This window comes from Euprymna scolopes, chromosome 31 (genome assembly GCF_053919585.1).
Source record: "Euprymna scolopes isolate OS-2025 chromosome 31, ASM5391958v1, whole genome shotgun sequence".
In the NCBI taxonomy this organism is placed as follows: domain Eukaryota; kingdom Metazoa; phylum Mollusca; class Cephalopoda; order Sepiida; family Sepiolidae; genus Euprymna; species Euprymna scolopes.
The window spans coordinates 42,099,782-42,115,217 of NC_136512.1; the positions used below are offsets into that span (position 1 = coordinate 42,099,782).

A 15,436-nucleotide genomic window follows, 5' to 3' on the forward strand; every position below is an offset into this window, starting at 1 on the left:
AAACACTCGAAATGAAGGAATTTTTTAAATCTCGATCAAAAAAAGAAAAGATAGAGACGATGTCCATTTGAGAATCTTAGATATTACAATCTAGGAAGTATAAGAAAACTTCTCCCAGAATCTAACCGACGTGAGAACCCTCACCCAAAAAGCCTTTTATGGACATACATAAACGCGTGCACCCATTTTGTCTTTTATATATTAGACTAGCGTGGGTGCCCAGCGTTGCCCGGGTGTTTTGGAGGTGTAAAAGAAAAAAAAAAGTTTTGGTAGGAAGGTAGGCTTGAACCCAAAGCCTTAATGTGAAGGTGGAAAAGAAAGGGAAAAAATCTGACAACTTACCGCTCGGCCACAACGGCACAGGAATTGAAAATTGTTTTAATTTAATAATTAACAAATTAAGTGACAGGTGTGTGAATTTAATGAGGTCAAACATCACGTTATAGTGGAATGAAATCTCGCACTTAACTTTGGCTGCAAGACAGTGTTTTTGGTTTTGTTTCCCCAAAATGTTAGGTGAAAACCAGCTCCCCATAAAAAGGGGAGTGCCCAAATGAATAGCAATTGTCCCCCGCATTGATCAAAGCTGATTGCTTTTCTGGACCTCCTGGCACGAGTGCCAAGGAGACTGCTTTGAAAACGGATTGAGTTTCCGTTATATACGCAAAAGTTAAGCAAACACACAGAGAATGAGAAATACTGCGAAAATAGTGTGTAAAAGTCGTTCAAATAAAAGATAGATGCGACTTCTCTTTGTAAATTGTAGATATTATAATCTAGGGAGCATATAAAAAGTTTTAAGAATGCATGACCCCCCCCCCCCAAGCCTTTGCTGGACATATACAAAAAAATACACACGCACACACACATTCTGCCTTATATATATATATATATATATATATATATATATATATATATATATATATATGACTAGCAGGGATACCTAGTGTTGCCCGGGTGTTTGGAGATGTAAAAGAAAAAAAAAGTTCTGGAAGGTAGGTAGGCTTGAACCAGAACCCTTGAGGTCAATAGACTGATAATTTACTGCCACGCTACACTGGCAGAGAACTGAGAATGGTTGAAATTAAACGATTAAAAGTTAAATGACAGGTGTGTAAATTTAATGAGGTCAAACATCACACCATAGGGGAATGAAATCCCGCACTTAACTTTGGCTGTAAGCCAGTTTCTGCATATGTTGTTTGTTTCCATCCAAGATGTTGGGGAAACTAGCTCCCCCTAAAAAGAGACTAAGAAATACTGCGAAAATAACATATAAAAGTTACCCAAATAAAAGATACACACCAGCCCCTTTCGTAAATCGTAGATATTATAATCTAGGTAGCATATAAAAAGGTTCTTAGAAAGAGTAACTGTCCCAAGCGCCCTCGCCCCCTCCAAAAGCCTTTGCCGGACATACACAATAAATGCACACACACACACATTTTGCCTTTTATATATATAGATAACCAATCATTATGAATTTTGGAACACAGCTGCTAGACATAATGATGAGTAATGTGACTATATTTAGTTTTATTTAAATAGGCTAAAAAGGGAATGTTCCATGTTTACCCAGTTGTTAAAATTGAAATCACTTTGATTTTGTTAAATTTTAACTAAAAGTATTAGATGACTATTAATTCTTCAAATTTCAGTTTCTTTGAAATATTTGAAAGGTTTTTTAGGAGCATAATATGGTCACAACTTTACATTTGAAAATTCAAATACTTCAGATTTGCATTAAATTTGATTCATAGTCATTCGACACAAAATTAGGCAAGATTCTCTTAAAAGTCCTCAAGCTTATAATTTGAAACATTCTCAAGAATGAAAATCATGTAATGAATTTGGATCAAAATTGGAAAAAAGATTATAGAATTAAATTGTTGATTTTTTAATCCTCATAAAATTGGTGCAGAGTTGTTCTAATGAATTCATTTTAACTGTTTATTTAGCAATACACATGAAAAAATTTAAATGGCTTAAAATATTTCAATATTGGTATCTATAGAAAGAGCTTGATAAGCTAAGAAAGAATCTTTTTAAATTTTTTAAATTCAATTAAAATTAAGGAAGTTATTACTATTTTTATACCTTGCACGTTTGGCTATTTTTCCCTATTTAAGACCATATGCGTTTTGTCACATTTTTTTACACTATTTTCTTTTAGTAAAAATGCTATATCTCTTAAAGTGTATAAGTGTACTTTTGTGCAAGAAATCTGAATATGCTACCGAAAATCTCCAAAAATTAATGGTTTCCAAATAATTTGCAGTAAATGAACATAAATATGCTCCAATTCCTTAAAAATGCTATGTATTCATTAAAAGAAAAGTTAGAGAACTCGAAATTGAATTGCAATTGTATGTACCAAAAACTGAAATCGAAATCTAGGACTATTTAAAAATGAATATATTGCAATATTTGGTATTGTTGTAGATTAATACCGTCTGTTAACCCTCCCCATCTGACCATCTCTCCAAAATGTGATTCTATCTTTATAGACATGTGAACAACTTGACAAACTTTAATAAAAGATAAACAAAAATTATTTTAGAATTTAATGTAAAATGATTTCCCATTTTGAATCGTTCCAGCTTTTTAGGGCAATTACCTTCCTATGATAGATAAATCCTGGGCGTTTTTTTTCTTTTTTTTTTTTCTAAAAGGCAATTGCGTGGTTTTTAAGAGGGTCTTTGTGCAATTATAAGAAGGTGGAGAGGTTGCCACTCTGACTTTGGGTTAATGATAGGGCTAAGGAAAATTATGTGTGAACTTGATAGAAACAAAATAAAAACAATTTTAGAATTTAGAGTAGGGGTTGGTTTTACATAAATGTAAAATAATTCACCATTTCAAGACCATCATACCATTTGACCAATTTATTTTTTTTTATGGGAGATTAATCATGTGCACTTTTCTTTAAACGTTTTTTTTACACTTTTTACGCTTATGAGCTTACAGAGGAAGTTTGTTTAGTGGGGAGCTCTGCCACCTGTATTTAGCGTTATTGTTAAGGCTAAAGGTTTTAGGAGGAGGCTTGCCATTCGTATGTAGGGTTAGACATAGGATTAAGTGAGTTTTGGGGTTTTTTAAGAGGGTGTTTGATACCCATGTGAAACTTTACAAGAATTACGACAGAAATAAATGTTATTTAAAAAGGTGACATCCCTCTAACAGAAAACATGATGCTTGGAAAAATATCAAGTATTTTTTTTTGTCCCACCTATTTAAATATAAAAAAAGAAACAACTTTTTGCTAAAGCTGACAAATTGTTAAAAAATTTTTAATTAATTTTATTATTTTGATTTTTAATTAAATTTCATGTCTTTTCCTACCGTTTTTATTTCTTAACTGAACACCTCCTACAAATATGTAAATATTGATTTTTTTTTTTTTTTTAATAATCGGGTAGATTAGTTTCCATGCGATAATAATTCACTGAAAACATTTTTAAAAGATGAAAATTAGAAGTATGTTCCGCTCGTACACGTGAATCAAAACAATCATATTTCACATCTTTGGTTGTTAAAATTTGACTACTACCCAATTTTTAAAAAGATTTATATGGCTGATAACAAAATAGCTCTAACTAAACATGTAAGAAATTGTTTTTATAACCAGATTTTCAATTAAAAAAAAAAAAATCGATCTAGAATAAAAATCAACGACAAAAAAAAAAACGCCTGTTTACATCATGCTATTGCTGCTGCTATTACTAATACTAATACATCAGTCTAGGTTCAAATTCATAACTATTTTTTTTCTCGGATATCATGTTTTTAAATTGCGACATACCACTAGAGAAAAAAACTGTCCAATTATCTTTTTAATGAATAAACATAGTAAAAAGATTGTTTTATTTAATAGTGAGTGTTCGAAGAAAATTTTTTTTCACAATTTTCCATACTCGTCATTTTGAAATCTTTTTTTAACACAACAAAAAAACGAGTGGTCAAATGAACTTCGGACACCTGAAACTATTAAAAATGGCATCTCTGGCTAATTTCCAAATTTCATTAAAAATTCTTAACAGAAACACGGTACAAGCGTTTACAAATCAGGAGGGGGGGGGGTCGTTACAAAATCTTACCAAAAACGTTGTTTTATGATGTTCACATTTTTATCACTTTATTTACTTCAAACTCTAAAAATATATAATGTATATTATTATTTACTAATCTATATATATAAAAGTGTCAAAATGTGTGTGACCATTTTGTGTATGTCTCACAAAGGCTTTTCTCGCACACGCTCCGGGGGGGGAGGTTACGATCGCTTACAAGTGTTTATATAGGCCGTAGATAATAATATCTAGGATTTGAGAACGTGCGTCGCGTCTAGATTTATTTACATCGACTTTTACAAAATTATTGCTATTTTGGCTTCTCACGTGTTGATTCGGCTTTTTCGTATAAAAAGCAAAACTAATTCAAAGCTTAGACACCTTTCCTGGCAATCGCACCTGGAAACGTCCAGAAGCAATCAACTTTGATCAATGTTGTATATCAGACAATTTCTATTCAATCTGGACAATTGGGAGCTGGTTTCCCCCTCCCGAACATCTGTTAGAGAAAAAACAGTCAAATTTGGGTAAACAAACCCAAACGCTGCCTCGCAGCAAAAGTTAACTGCGTGACTTCTATTTGACCGTAATTAGGTCAAATGGAAGCAGCAGAGTTAACTTTTATTGCAGACACCTGTTTTTAATAGTTAAATAAATAAATTCAAACGTATCTCCGTTGTATGTCGTGGTGGCCCAATAGTTAACGTCGCACTTTTTTTTTTCACACTTTAATTTCCAACTTTGTCTCAAGGGTTCAGGTTCGATCCTCATACTCACCTACCAAAACTTTTTTTTTATTATTTTAAAACCCCCCTCTCCCCGGATTTTTGATTTACTCAAAACACCCGGGCATCGCCCCCCCCTCTCCATCCCTGCTAGTTAATTTGAAAGTATATTCATTTCCAAACAAAACGGTGGTATTTTGAAGACATAAAGTGCTCTGGTTTGTAAAATATAACTATTTTAGCAGTAACCCCTTGAAATCTGCGATTATCCAAAGCATTTTATCGACCATGTGCATTGCTAGTTTATTGAAAAAAAAAATGAATTTGTTTTAACTGTTTATTGAAAAAAAAAAAATGAATTTGTTTTAACTGTTTATTGAAAAAAAAAAAAATGAATTTGTTTTAACTGTTTATTGAAAAAAAAAAATGAATTTGTTTTAACTGTTTATTGAAAAAAAAAAATGAATTTGTTTTAACTGTTTATTGAAAAAAAAAATGAATTTGTTTTAACTGTTTATTGAAAAAAAAAATGAATTTGTTTTAACTGTTTATTGAAAAAAAAAAATGAATTTCTTTTAACTGTTTGTTGAAAAAAAAAATGGATTTCTTTTAACTGTTTGTTGAAAAAAAATGAATTTCTTTTAACTGTTTATTGAAAAAAAAATGAATGAAAGCAATTTTATTGCATATTTACATACAAATGTAGAATAGTCAAGTAAAAATTTTAAGAATTATTGTATTTCATTGATAAATTGCGTGGGAAAATATTTAGAAAACCAGATTCTTTTCACCAGTTTATTTTTTCAGATTTCTGATTTTTATCCAATTTCAGAAAAAAAAAAAAAAACTCATCTTCTATTTGAACAAAATCGCTTCCTACTAAGTCTTTGCCTTCTAATATTTTATAAATATTCCTAATTCCAATTTATTAACCATTTGCAGACTTCTTTACCCTCTATCCTTAGATGACTATTCTACACAAACACTTTTTATTTATTCAGAACAATTATTTCGTCAATAAGAAAGAAAACACATTACAGAAATGGATTAAGACTGCAGTTAAAGGAGCAAACCGTTTTGTGGTGCTGAACTATGTTGCTGCAGTACTTTTAAAACATCAAAAGTCACATCAAAAGCAATTTTTGTTCCATGGTAATAACAAAAGCAATTCATTCTAATTTAAAACCTGAAAATTTATGTGCTTCACATGTTTATTATTAAAAAAAAAAAATAAGAAGTTAAACTTATACCCAATGCACCTCCAATACATCGTTAAAAAAATGTTGACTCATGAGAGAATACTTCTCAAACTTGCAAAGAAGTTGAAAATAATGAAAATAAAAAAAAAGAGATGTTATTAGAAGAATGGTACCAGGTGGTGCCGACTTAATGAAAGTATTCAAAAGAAGCCAATGCCATCCTCTAATATACCATCGGTCTATGGCATTATTATATACGTGGAGCGTGTTCAATGATTGGCAACTAGAATGATGATAGGACTCCCCACACTTACCCACAAAGAGCGGCTCCAAAAGACTAAATATATTCTTGCTTTAGTAGCAAGGGATGTGAGGAGACTTGATCTGAGCATACATCATCATCAATGAGAATTTAAATCTAATTTCATTCCAGGGCAAAGTTGTTCTATCTGCAGGCATTTGCAAAAGAATTATCACCGCCATTTTCAGCTCAATGGAAGGAAACAACCTGTCAGAGGAGATTGTGACGATAATAACCATATCCAAATTTAAAGCAGCTTTCGATAAACATTCACATGTGGATGTAGTTTCCAAAGGTTTCTTTACATGGTCTCTTGCACGTTTTTATTTTTGCCAAATAAATTTGATTACTTTTATTCCTTATAACCTTTTGGTCATTTGGCTGGTAAAATCCAGTTTATGCCACTTGTCCGATTGACTAACATAACTCGGTGTTCCTTATTGATACTTGACACACGATCTTACTTGTTCAGTTAACTAAAATAACTTCAACAACAGTTTTGTACAGTTAACCAAAACAATATGTTGAGTCGCCTTGTTATGTTTACAACTCAAGTAGATTATTGAGCAACAACGTTGATAGAACTCTACTTATCCTACCTCCAATATTATTATCATTTTATATAATTTAAATATTATCATTTTATATAATTTAAATATTATTCAGTTTAACTTCTGTTTCACATGTTGGCATGTGTTAGATGTAAGAAATTGACTTCCAAACTAACCTTTGGCCAGATCATTATTTATCACTTTTTCCTCACATATTTTTTCTTGGCCGTCTTTTGTGAACTAAATCTGCTACCTTAACTGTTTGACATATACTAACCCGATAACTTTCAAGCATCAACAGCAAATATTATATGGTATTATTGCATTTTAAAGATGAAGTTGACCCAAAAGAGTCAAATAAAAATGAAAAACATGCTCTTTCAAAAAAACAATCTACTGTGTCTCCAAGTCTATCATGATGATGGCAAAACTATATGAATTGCACTTTAAATTGCTTCCACATTCACCTTATTCTTCAGATCTAGCCCCCCAGCAACTACTACCAATTTTCAAACCTTAGAAGAATGCTCCAGGAATGAGATTTAGATCCAATGACAAGGTGATATCGAAAATGAGGTATTTTAAGGCCAAAGGCAAATCATAAAAAAAAAATAAAGATATCAATTGTTAGGCAAGTATATATCATTTTAGAAGGTAATTAGGTTAATGAATAAAGTTGAATTTTGCTTGAAAGTTGTTGACATTAACATGTTACTTAATGAGTGACATGTTAATGAAAATAAAATTTTGGTTTCGGATACTTATAAGAAAACAAAAATAGAAGAAAAAAATTCTACAAGACAAAAATACTTACTTGATGTTCTTCAAATTCTACAGTTTTGTCATGTTGATTGCTTTCGGACAATTGGTCTTCGATGCTTTCCAATTCTGCCGATTTATTGCACTCGTCATTTTTTGCATCATTGTTTTCAATCGGAGTTGTCACAAAGACAATTTCGTCATCATCATCATCCACATTTGGTTCATGCACCTCTTCTTCATCTATGGCCCCTGGGACGGGATCGAGCGAAAAAATAATTTCATCATCATCAGTAGAGGAACTCACTGTTGAAGATGAAGACATTGTATGTTTTCGTTCAATGGACGTTCTATGTTCTTCATTGTAATTTCTGATTTCTTTTATTAATTTTCCAGCCTGTGTGGGAGAAAAAATACAATTGTAAATTTCCATTTCTTTTATTGATGCACTAAAAATATTATTTTAAACAATAATTTTCTATAACTTTTACATAAACAAAAATTTGCTGAAGAACTTTGATATTAGTGAAACAAGTTGTTTGTCGCACGGCTCATTCATGCTGACAGTTGATTTTCGTGATAATACTTCTTACTTAGGTCACTTGGAATTAAGTTGTAAATCTCGATGTGTAGGTACACTCACTTTTATTAGTGGCGCTCCTTGATTTATGAGCATAGTAATATGACACCAACATATTATTAAAGAGGAGATATTTCTCTACAAAACGGTGCCATTTTCGGAATTTTTTTAATTTTCATATTTCTTTCACTGACGTTTTTAAGTTGGATTTTTTAATGAAAAACAACTTAAAACCCTTTTTTAAGCTCACCATATTGATAAGTGACCTTTTTTCTTTAAAATGGTACTATTTTTTTTTATATACGTAGAGACTCACAATATCACGCACACCAAATTTGAAAAACACTAACATTTTTTTGTGTAAAAAATAAAGCAGCATTCACCAAAATTAGTGACATAACTTGAAATAGCCTGGAAAAAAAAAACTATTAAAGACACAAGAAAAAGAATTATATATCTATAAAGCAAAAAGATTAAATTTTATTTAAATCAAAACTTTATCAAAATAACCCAAAAAATAAACGAGATATCGCAAATTGAAGTTAAGGGAAATTTAACTTTATTTACGTGATTTTGCATCCTAAACTAGACTAGTTTGGGATACCTATTAACAGGGTAAACGGCTTGCTATGCGCTAATGCACTGAGCAGCGATCTGACTAAAGTCAGCGCATTAACGAGTTTCGTTTGTATTCTCTTAAAAATAATAAACTGTTTTGTCTGCTCAAAACGAAAGCAGAAAAATCAGTTTCATTTTTTATTCTGAGTTTGTCAATTTAAAAAAATTATTTTCAAGTTTTTCAAATTTGATTTCCAAACAATACTATTTTGTTGTTTTTAACACTTTTAGTACACATGTACTAAAAGTGTTAAGAACCAACAAAATGTACAAAATACGTTTCTTTTCTCTTATTGTATTTATAGCTTCTTACTTGTACTTGGAGGTAGAATTGTATTTTTTTGGTGGTAAAAAAAAACAAAAAAAAACACAAATATATAACTAATAAAAGGTACTTGCGCACTTATGCGACCATGCTGAAATAACATTATTTAGAAACCCATTCTAAACATGGGGTAGGAAGGATGTTTTGTTAACTATTCTGTACTTTCACCTAACAATTAAATAAAATATATTGTGAAACTTGAATTTATTTTGAACTCATTGTCAAGACCATTTTTTTGAATCTGTAAAACAAACCTGTTTTTTTTTTTAACTGAAGATATCTAAATAATAATAATAATAATAATAGTTAGGCGGTTCGATAAAAAATGTCATTGTGATGTATTTTGTAAATTTATACCTTGTTTCCACCTTAATATTTTTCTTTAAAATGGCTATCTTGTAAGGTTTTCAGGTATGCTGAAAACGAATATCACATTTAAATTTTCTGCAAATAAGTAGCTTCCTGGATATCAAGCAATGTCATTTCTTATGCTATTGCTGGTGGCCATCTTAGTACGTGTGTTTGCACATAGTTTTTCAGGGTTGTGCTCGCGCGTACCAAGATGGCCACCAGCGATAACATAAGAAATGACATTGCTTAATATCCTGAACTACTTATCTGCAGAAAATTGAAATGCGATATTCATTTTCAGCATTCTCTAAAACCTATAAAAATAATCATTTTAAATGTTAAGGTGGAAACAAGGTAAAAAAAACTTACCGTTTTATTTCTTTGTTTACATAGTTGAATTTTCAGTAAAACAGAATAAAAATGACAAAAATTACCATCAACTGGTGAATATATAGTTGTTGCTTATCAGGATTCCTGGTATCCTGGTACTGTGAAAGTTACATCAAGGATTCATGTAGAGTACGATTTATGGTTGCATCTCAGAAAATATTTTGGGCCAGATAGAGAGGATTTACAAAATTGAAAATTGGACTGGTCCCAAAATGCATAAGTTATGGTCGACTATGGGAATTTCCATCTTTTACAGAAATCCAAAATCTATATGAAAAATTTTCTTCGATTTATTTCTGAGATTAATTTATATCTACTCAATTTTTTTTTTCTTTGAAGGGAGTAGTAAATACCGGCCATAAATGCTCTTTAGGCATTCAATGGCTACACCCCAGATTAAGCTCTCCTTTGATGAGCTGCCCTATTGAGAGCAGGCAGGAAAATGCCTGCTATATTTAAATACCACTATAATACTTAGTTTTGTTCATGAATAGACACCCACTGTATGATACCATGTGCTAGTTTTAAAAAAAATTGAAATTTGTACATCTGAATGTATAATTCATGGCTTATGGTAAAGAGATACATCAGATTTGACTGCATAAACAGAAAGAGCACACACTTTTACCTAAGAGTGTCAAGTTTTATGAGAATAACTTGAAAAATAAATAAATGGTGGCAAAATTATCAAATTTCTTGAAATGTTGAGGTCCCTAATTTAGTCCAGTTTTTCTAAAGAAAAATGTCCACAGAGAAGCATAAATTTTGGCACTTAAAATTCTCATAACTTTTGAACTCCTCATGGTATTTGCATAATTCAAACGGTTTTAAGCATCTTTTACATAGCTCTTTTCATGCAAGTTGATAAAATAACAATTATCTAAAAAGAAAAAAAATCAACTTGTAATGATAATATATATATTCAGTAAATTTACAGTAGGATTTTAGTTATTTTTTATTTATTCTATTTCTATTTTTTCCGGTTTGTTTGTTTGGAAATTTGTCTGCATCTGTTACTTTGCTCGGTTTAATCCGGTGACTACCAGTCAAGCTCAAACCATAATTGACGGAAAATCCTAAGGATCTGGGTGCATTTCTGCAAGAGTATTTAAAGGTCAAACTTCTCCAATAAAGGCAAAATTTGGCTTTGAAAGGGTCAATCTGAATAAAGAAGAATATGAGTGACGTCCCTTTGATGTGGCCTCGTTTTTGAATGCCATTATAATAATATATGATCATTGTTGTTATGGTGTGAGGAAGGAACTCTTAGTCATCATTTTAACATACAGATGGTCCAGTGAAGATATTTATCCATTCTATTGTGTTGCATTGTATAGCAGCTGTCCCCCCAGCAGAACCTTACAATTGAACGTCAGAGGACGCATACTCTCTAATCCTGTGTAGCAGAATGTGCATTTGTCAAAGAATAAAATAATGAAGATAAACGTCAATAAGACAAAGTTACTGATGGCAGATCTTCTTCCAAATGTCTTCAAAACAAAAACCCTTGATGAGGTCAATCACTGCAAAAGGGGAGGAATACATCCTCAACTGCATCAGCAATGCTCGTACTGCCTTCTTAAGAAGAAATAAGGCTGAACAACAAAGAATGTATCAAGCCCTCATCTGCACCATAACTTGCAACCTTGACCTAGGTAAACCGGAAATATTCAACCATCACTGCCTAGGCTGCATCCTCCATGTTTGCTGGCAAGTTTAACCACAACAGTATAATTCGCACTCGCTGCAAAACCCACTCCTTCCAAAAATCTCTCCTAATCAAACGCCTTTGTTGGTTTGGCCACACCCTTCGACGACGCCCAAGTTACTTCATCTGTAAAGTCATCAACTCAGCATAATCATCAGCTGAAAGAAACGTGGCAGCCAATTCAAAATCTGGCTCAGGACAGTGAAGCAGGATGCTGAACGGATGCTTAACGAGATCCGTCATTAGAATCGCAACTGCCTGGTCATCCAGTGTTCAGGACGTAAATTTGTTGGAAAGAACCGGCCCAACCAACCCAGAGTGAATATTGCATGACCAACCTGCACTTGTCATTACTGAAACCACTCATCTTCTTGGTATTGGTCATCAAGCCTTGATCTTTGGCAGCCATTAATGTCCTCTCCATATCATAGTATGTTGAAATTCGCAAACGCTTAGGGTACTTTTGCTATTGCATTTTGGGAATTGTATGGAGTTTTTTTATCCAAACGTGATTATCATGAGTCGCCAAATTTAGAAGTGCGAGAAATTAGTTCCCAATTTGTCATTGAACTGAATGGACGTAATTTAATCATCTTCGTTTCAGGAGATCTCTTTCCATTTTATTCTGACAGACTCGTGCTTTCTATGGCTGAATCCACATTGTGGGGAGTTTGGATTACTTCCCAAGTTTTCAGTTTTGATGCTGATATGAAAGACACAAAATATTTCTTTCTGTCAAAGGAACTTTTACACTTTATCCGGCAGAGAATATTATTGGGAACTCATGCTTTCTAGTGACTAAATCCCCATTGTGGGGAGCTTAAATTAATTTCCAATCAGGAACTTGTATAAGAAATTACTGATTCAGCACAGTTTCTGACATGGACTATATTGAACTTTCAACTTTACAGCAAAGTGTAATTCACTATTTCAAATTCTGGATTTGCCTTAGTCAAGGAGGATGGATTACTTGGAAAGGTCTCTACCAGTTCAATCAGCATGCAAAAATGGACCGCTTATGCAAGCATCAACAGAATCAAGAAATCCATGCAAGGTGAATGTTTTAGCATTAAGAATTTTATGTCCTTTAGGGTCTTTCTCCTATGTGAATTTTCTTCACAAGTGAAGCAACCCTTTTTTTCAGTCAGTCTTTCACATAATGGAGTAACATATCTGCTGTTGAAGGACATGATTTGCAAATGAGAAGCGATTTTTTCTGAAGTTCCAGACATTTCTCCCGTCAAGGATTCGTTACTTGACACTCAGCCCAACAGGTGAGGGACCGGGAACCGGCCCAGCACCTGTTGGACTGAGGTACGCCGCCTGGGTAATACCTAGGAGGTCCACCCTCCCAGACCTTGCCACTGGGCTTTCCGGTGGGGCAAGTTTATTGCTTGCTGCCTGAGGCGCCACGACCGGGGAATGCCGACGGGGTTACTCAGGCAATTTTTAGAATTGCAGGAGTGCCCCTTCTTTAGGGGAGCTTGCGGGGTTCCCACTTTCCGGCCTTGTGCCACATAATGCTGAAACATTTGGTACATTGTTTGCTCCTTTCGATTCTTGATTTATATAACAAAAAAATTTGGCGCACGTGTTGTGCAAAGTTTGAAAAATATCGCGGAAGAGCTTGTAAAGAAGAATTTGGTGTGATTGTTGTGTTTTTGAGGTTTTGATTGCACTTTTACCATTTCTTCTTATTTAATTACCTCGCCATAAGGGGAGAGTTAGACACAAAGTCGTTTTTAATGCGGGGAAATCCATCTCCCCAAAAGAGAGTACTCTAGAACAAAAATTAAGGTTTCTGCAATATAGGAAGATTTTTCACTGATGGAGGTCAGAAAAGATAAAGATATAGTATCAGAATAGATACTACACTTTAATATTAATTCTATTTTGAAAAGTAAAAATTAAAACAAAAATATTGTAAAGTCGGCAAATATTTAAAGTAGACGTAAAAAAATAAGCACCAGTTTTTATTTTTGAAATAGTCAAAGCAGACAATTTTCTTTCATTTCAAATGTGATTCATTGGTTAAGTAGAGTCATGGGAGACAAGGTCTTGATTGTAGCGGGCATAAAATGTTCAATCCTGCTTCATTTGTTTTCAGCTAGTTCTGGAACTTTGGTTCAACAAAAGTTGGTTTAATCAATGGTTCAAATTCTGTAAAAGTACCCTAATAAATAAATATAAGCTGTATACATAATTTGTCCCTTTCATAAAAAAAAAAAAAAAACATCTAAATTAATTTCTTGTACAAAGCAACTTCAATACATTAGCGGTCAGTCATTTAGCGCAAATCAAAGGTTGCAATGGTGTAAATTGAAAATGTGTGGAAGGAATATGCACAGATGCACATTGCATTTTTTGTTATAGTGCTGTTATATGCTTCTAAATATTAGTAACAAGTTTCTTCTGCTTCTAAATATTAGTAACAAGTTCCATCTGATTTTCCATTTTACTATGCAAATCTACCGTATTAATTTGGTGTTTGTAGATTTGCGGATTAAATTGTATTTTAAAGACGATTTGGTGCTTTACAAATCTAGTCGACAAATTTTTTTAAATATATCGTTTTAAGCAAAAACAATATTACGTAGGGTAACAGGGGGTAATAGACCCCATTACTTGAGGGATACTCCAAGAGCGCTCTTTACCACTACTTATAAAACTTGGAGCAACAAGCCCCACCAGTTTTTTCAGAAGCCTCTATTTCAGTTGCTTCATTCAAGGGAGGTAAGTTCAAACCACATGATTTTAATCATTCAGCAGCCATGTTGAAACCTGAACACAAACTTTTTGCCTGTGACAGTCCTTCAACAAAATTTCTGTTTTCACCAAGATCTTACAAGTTCCAATCTTCTTCATTGTGAACCAAGCCAATATTTAATTGAAGTAATGCTTTCATAATTTACATGACAAATGCTCAGATTATTATTATAATTTATTTTTCCCTGTCATCATGAATGCTGATCAGCCTCAGTACTATTTTTAGCTTGACAAAAGAATGTTGAGATTTATTAATGTGATCAATGAAACAGTGTTCAGCATAGCTGTGCCTAGCTTACATGATGAAATTTGATCTGTTTTTTTGTATAAAGTACTTTTTTTCTTTTTTTTTTTTTACATAAGAATCACTTGAGGTTAAGGGTTAAGAGTGTACAGTAGTCAATTGGACAATATAATAATCGTTAGTAATGGAAATTTGGTAAATTTGCTAACTTAAATGGAATGGCTCATCAAGAACTTGTTTACGTGGGACTTGAAGACAACCATATTGTAGTCAGCTGGAAAGCAGGAAAACGGAAGACAATTCCACAGACATGCAGTTCTATGACAGAAGCTTTGTTCATGGAATCTACGTTTAGGTTTAGGCACAGATAAAGAGTGGGGGGAATTATTGATAGTGTTTTCAACTAAACGAGTGTTTCTTGTGAAAGTTTGGCGAGGGGGGACCATAGATTGAAGCTCAGTCAAGCACTTGCCATGAAAATAATGATAAAGCAGAGACAAACTCGCAACATCTCTTCTGTGAGATAGAGGTTGCAGGGAAGAGAAAAGGACATCTCCTACGAGGCTACAAAATCTATTTTGAACTCTATCAAGGCAGGATAAGTTCTTTCTAGTAGCTCCTGCCCAGATGTGGCAACAGTACTTCATCTTTGGACGTACCTGGCTCTTATACAGATAGAAAATTGCATCAGCAGTGAGATATCTACTGGATCGATAGAAGGATCCCACCATTTTTCCAGCGGCCTTGGCAACAGAATTGATGTAAGTGTTCTATTTAAGATCAGGAGTAAAGGTCAAGCTCAGAAGCTTGTCAAAACATGAGGCCTTCCCCAGACGAGAGTCATTCATT

The 15,436-nt window shown here is 33.0% G+C and overlaps 1 protein-coding gene across 1 annotated transcript in view; it reads right to left on the minus strand.

Moving 5' to 3' along the window:
• Positions 1 to 15,436, minus strand: part of LOC145255714 (uncharacterized) — a 52,176-nt gene that overhangs the window by 28,902 nt on the left and 7,838 nt on the right. Inside the window, exon 2 of the mRNA XM_080114307.1 lies at positions 7,661 to 8,002. Coding sequence (XP_079970433.1) covers positions 7,661 to 8,002 — 342 coding nt within the window. The remainder of the gene's footprint in view (positions 1 to 7,660; positions 8,003 to 15,436) is intronic.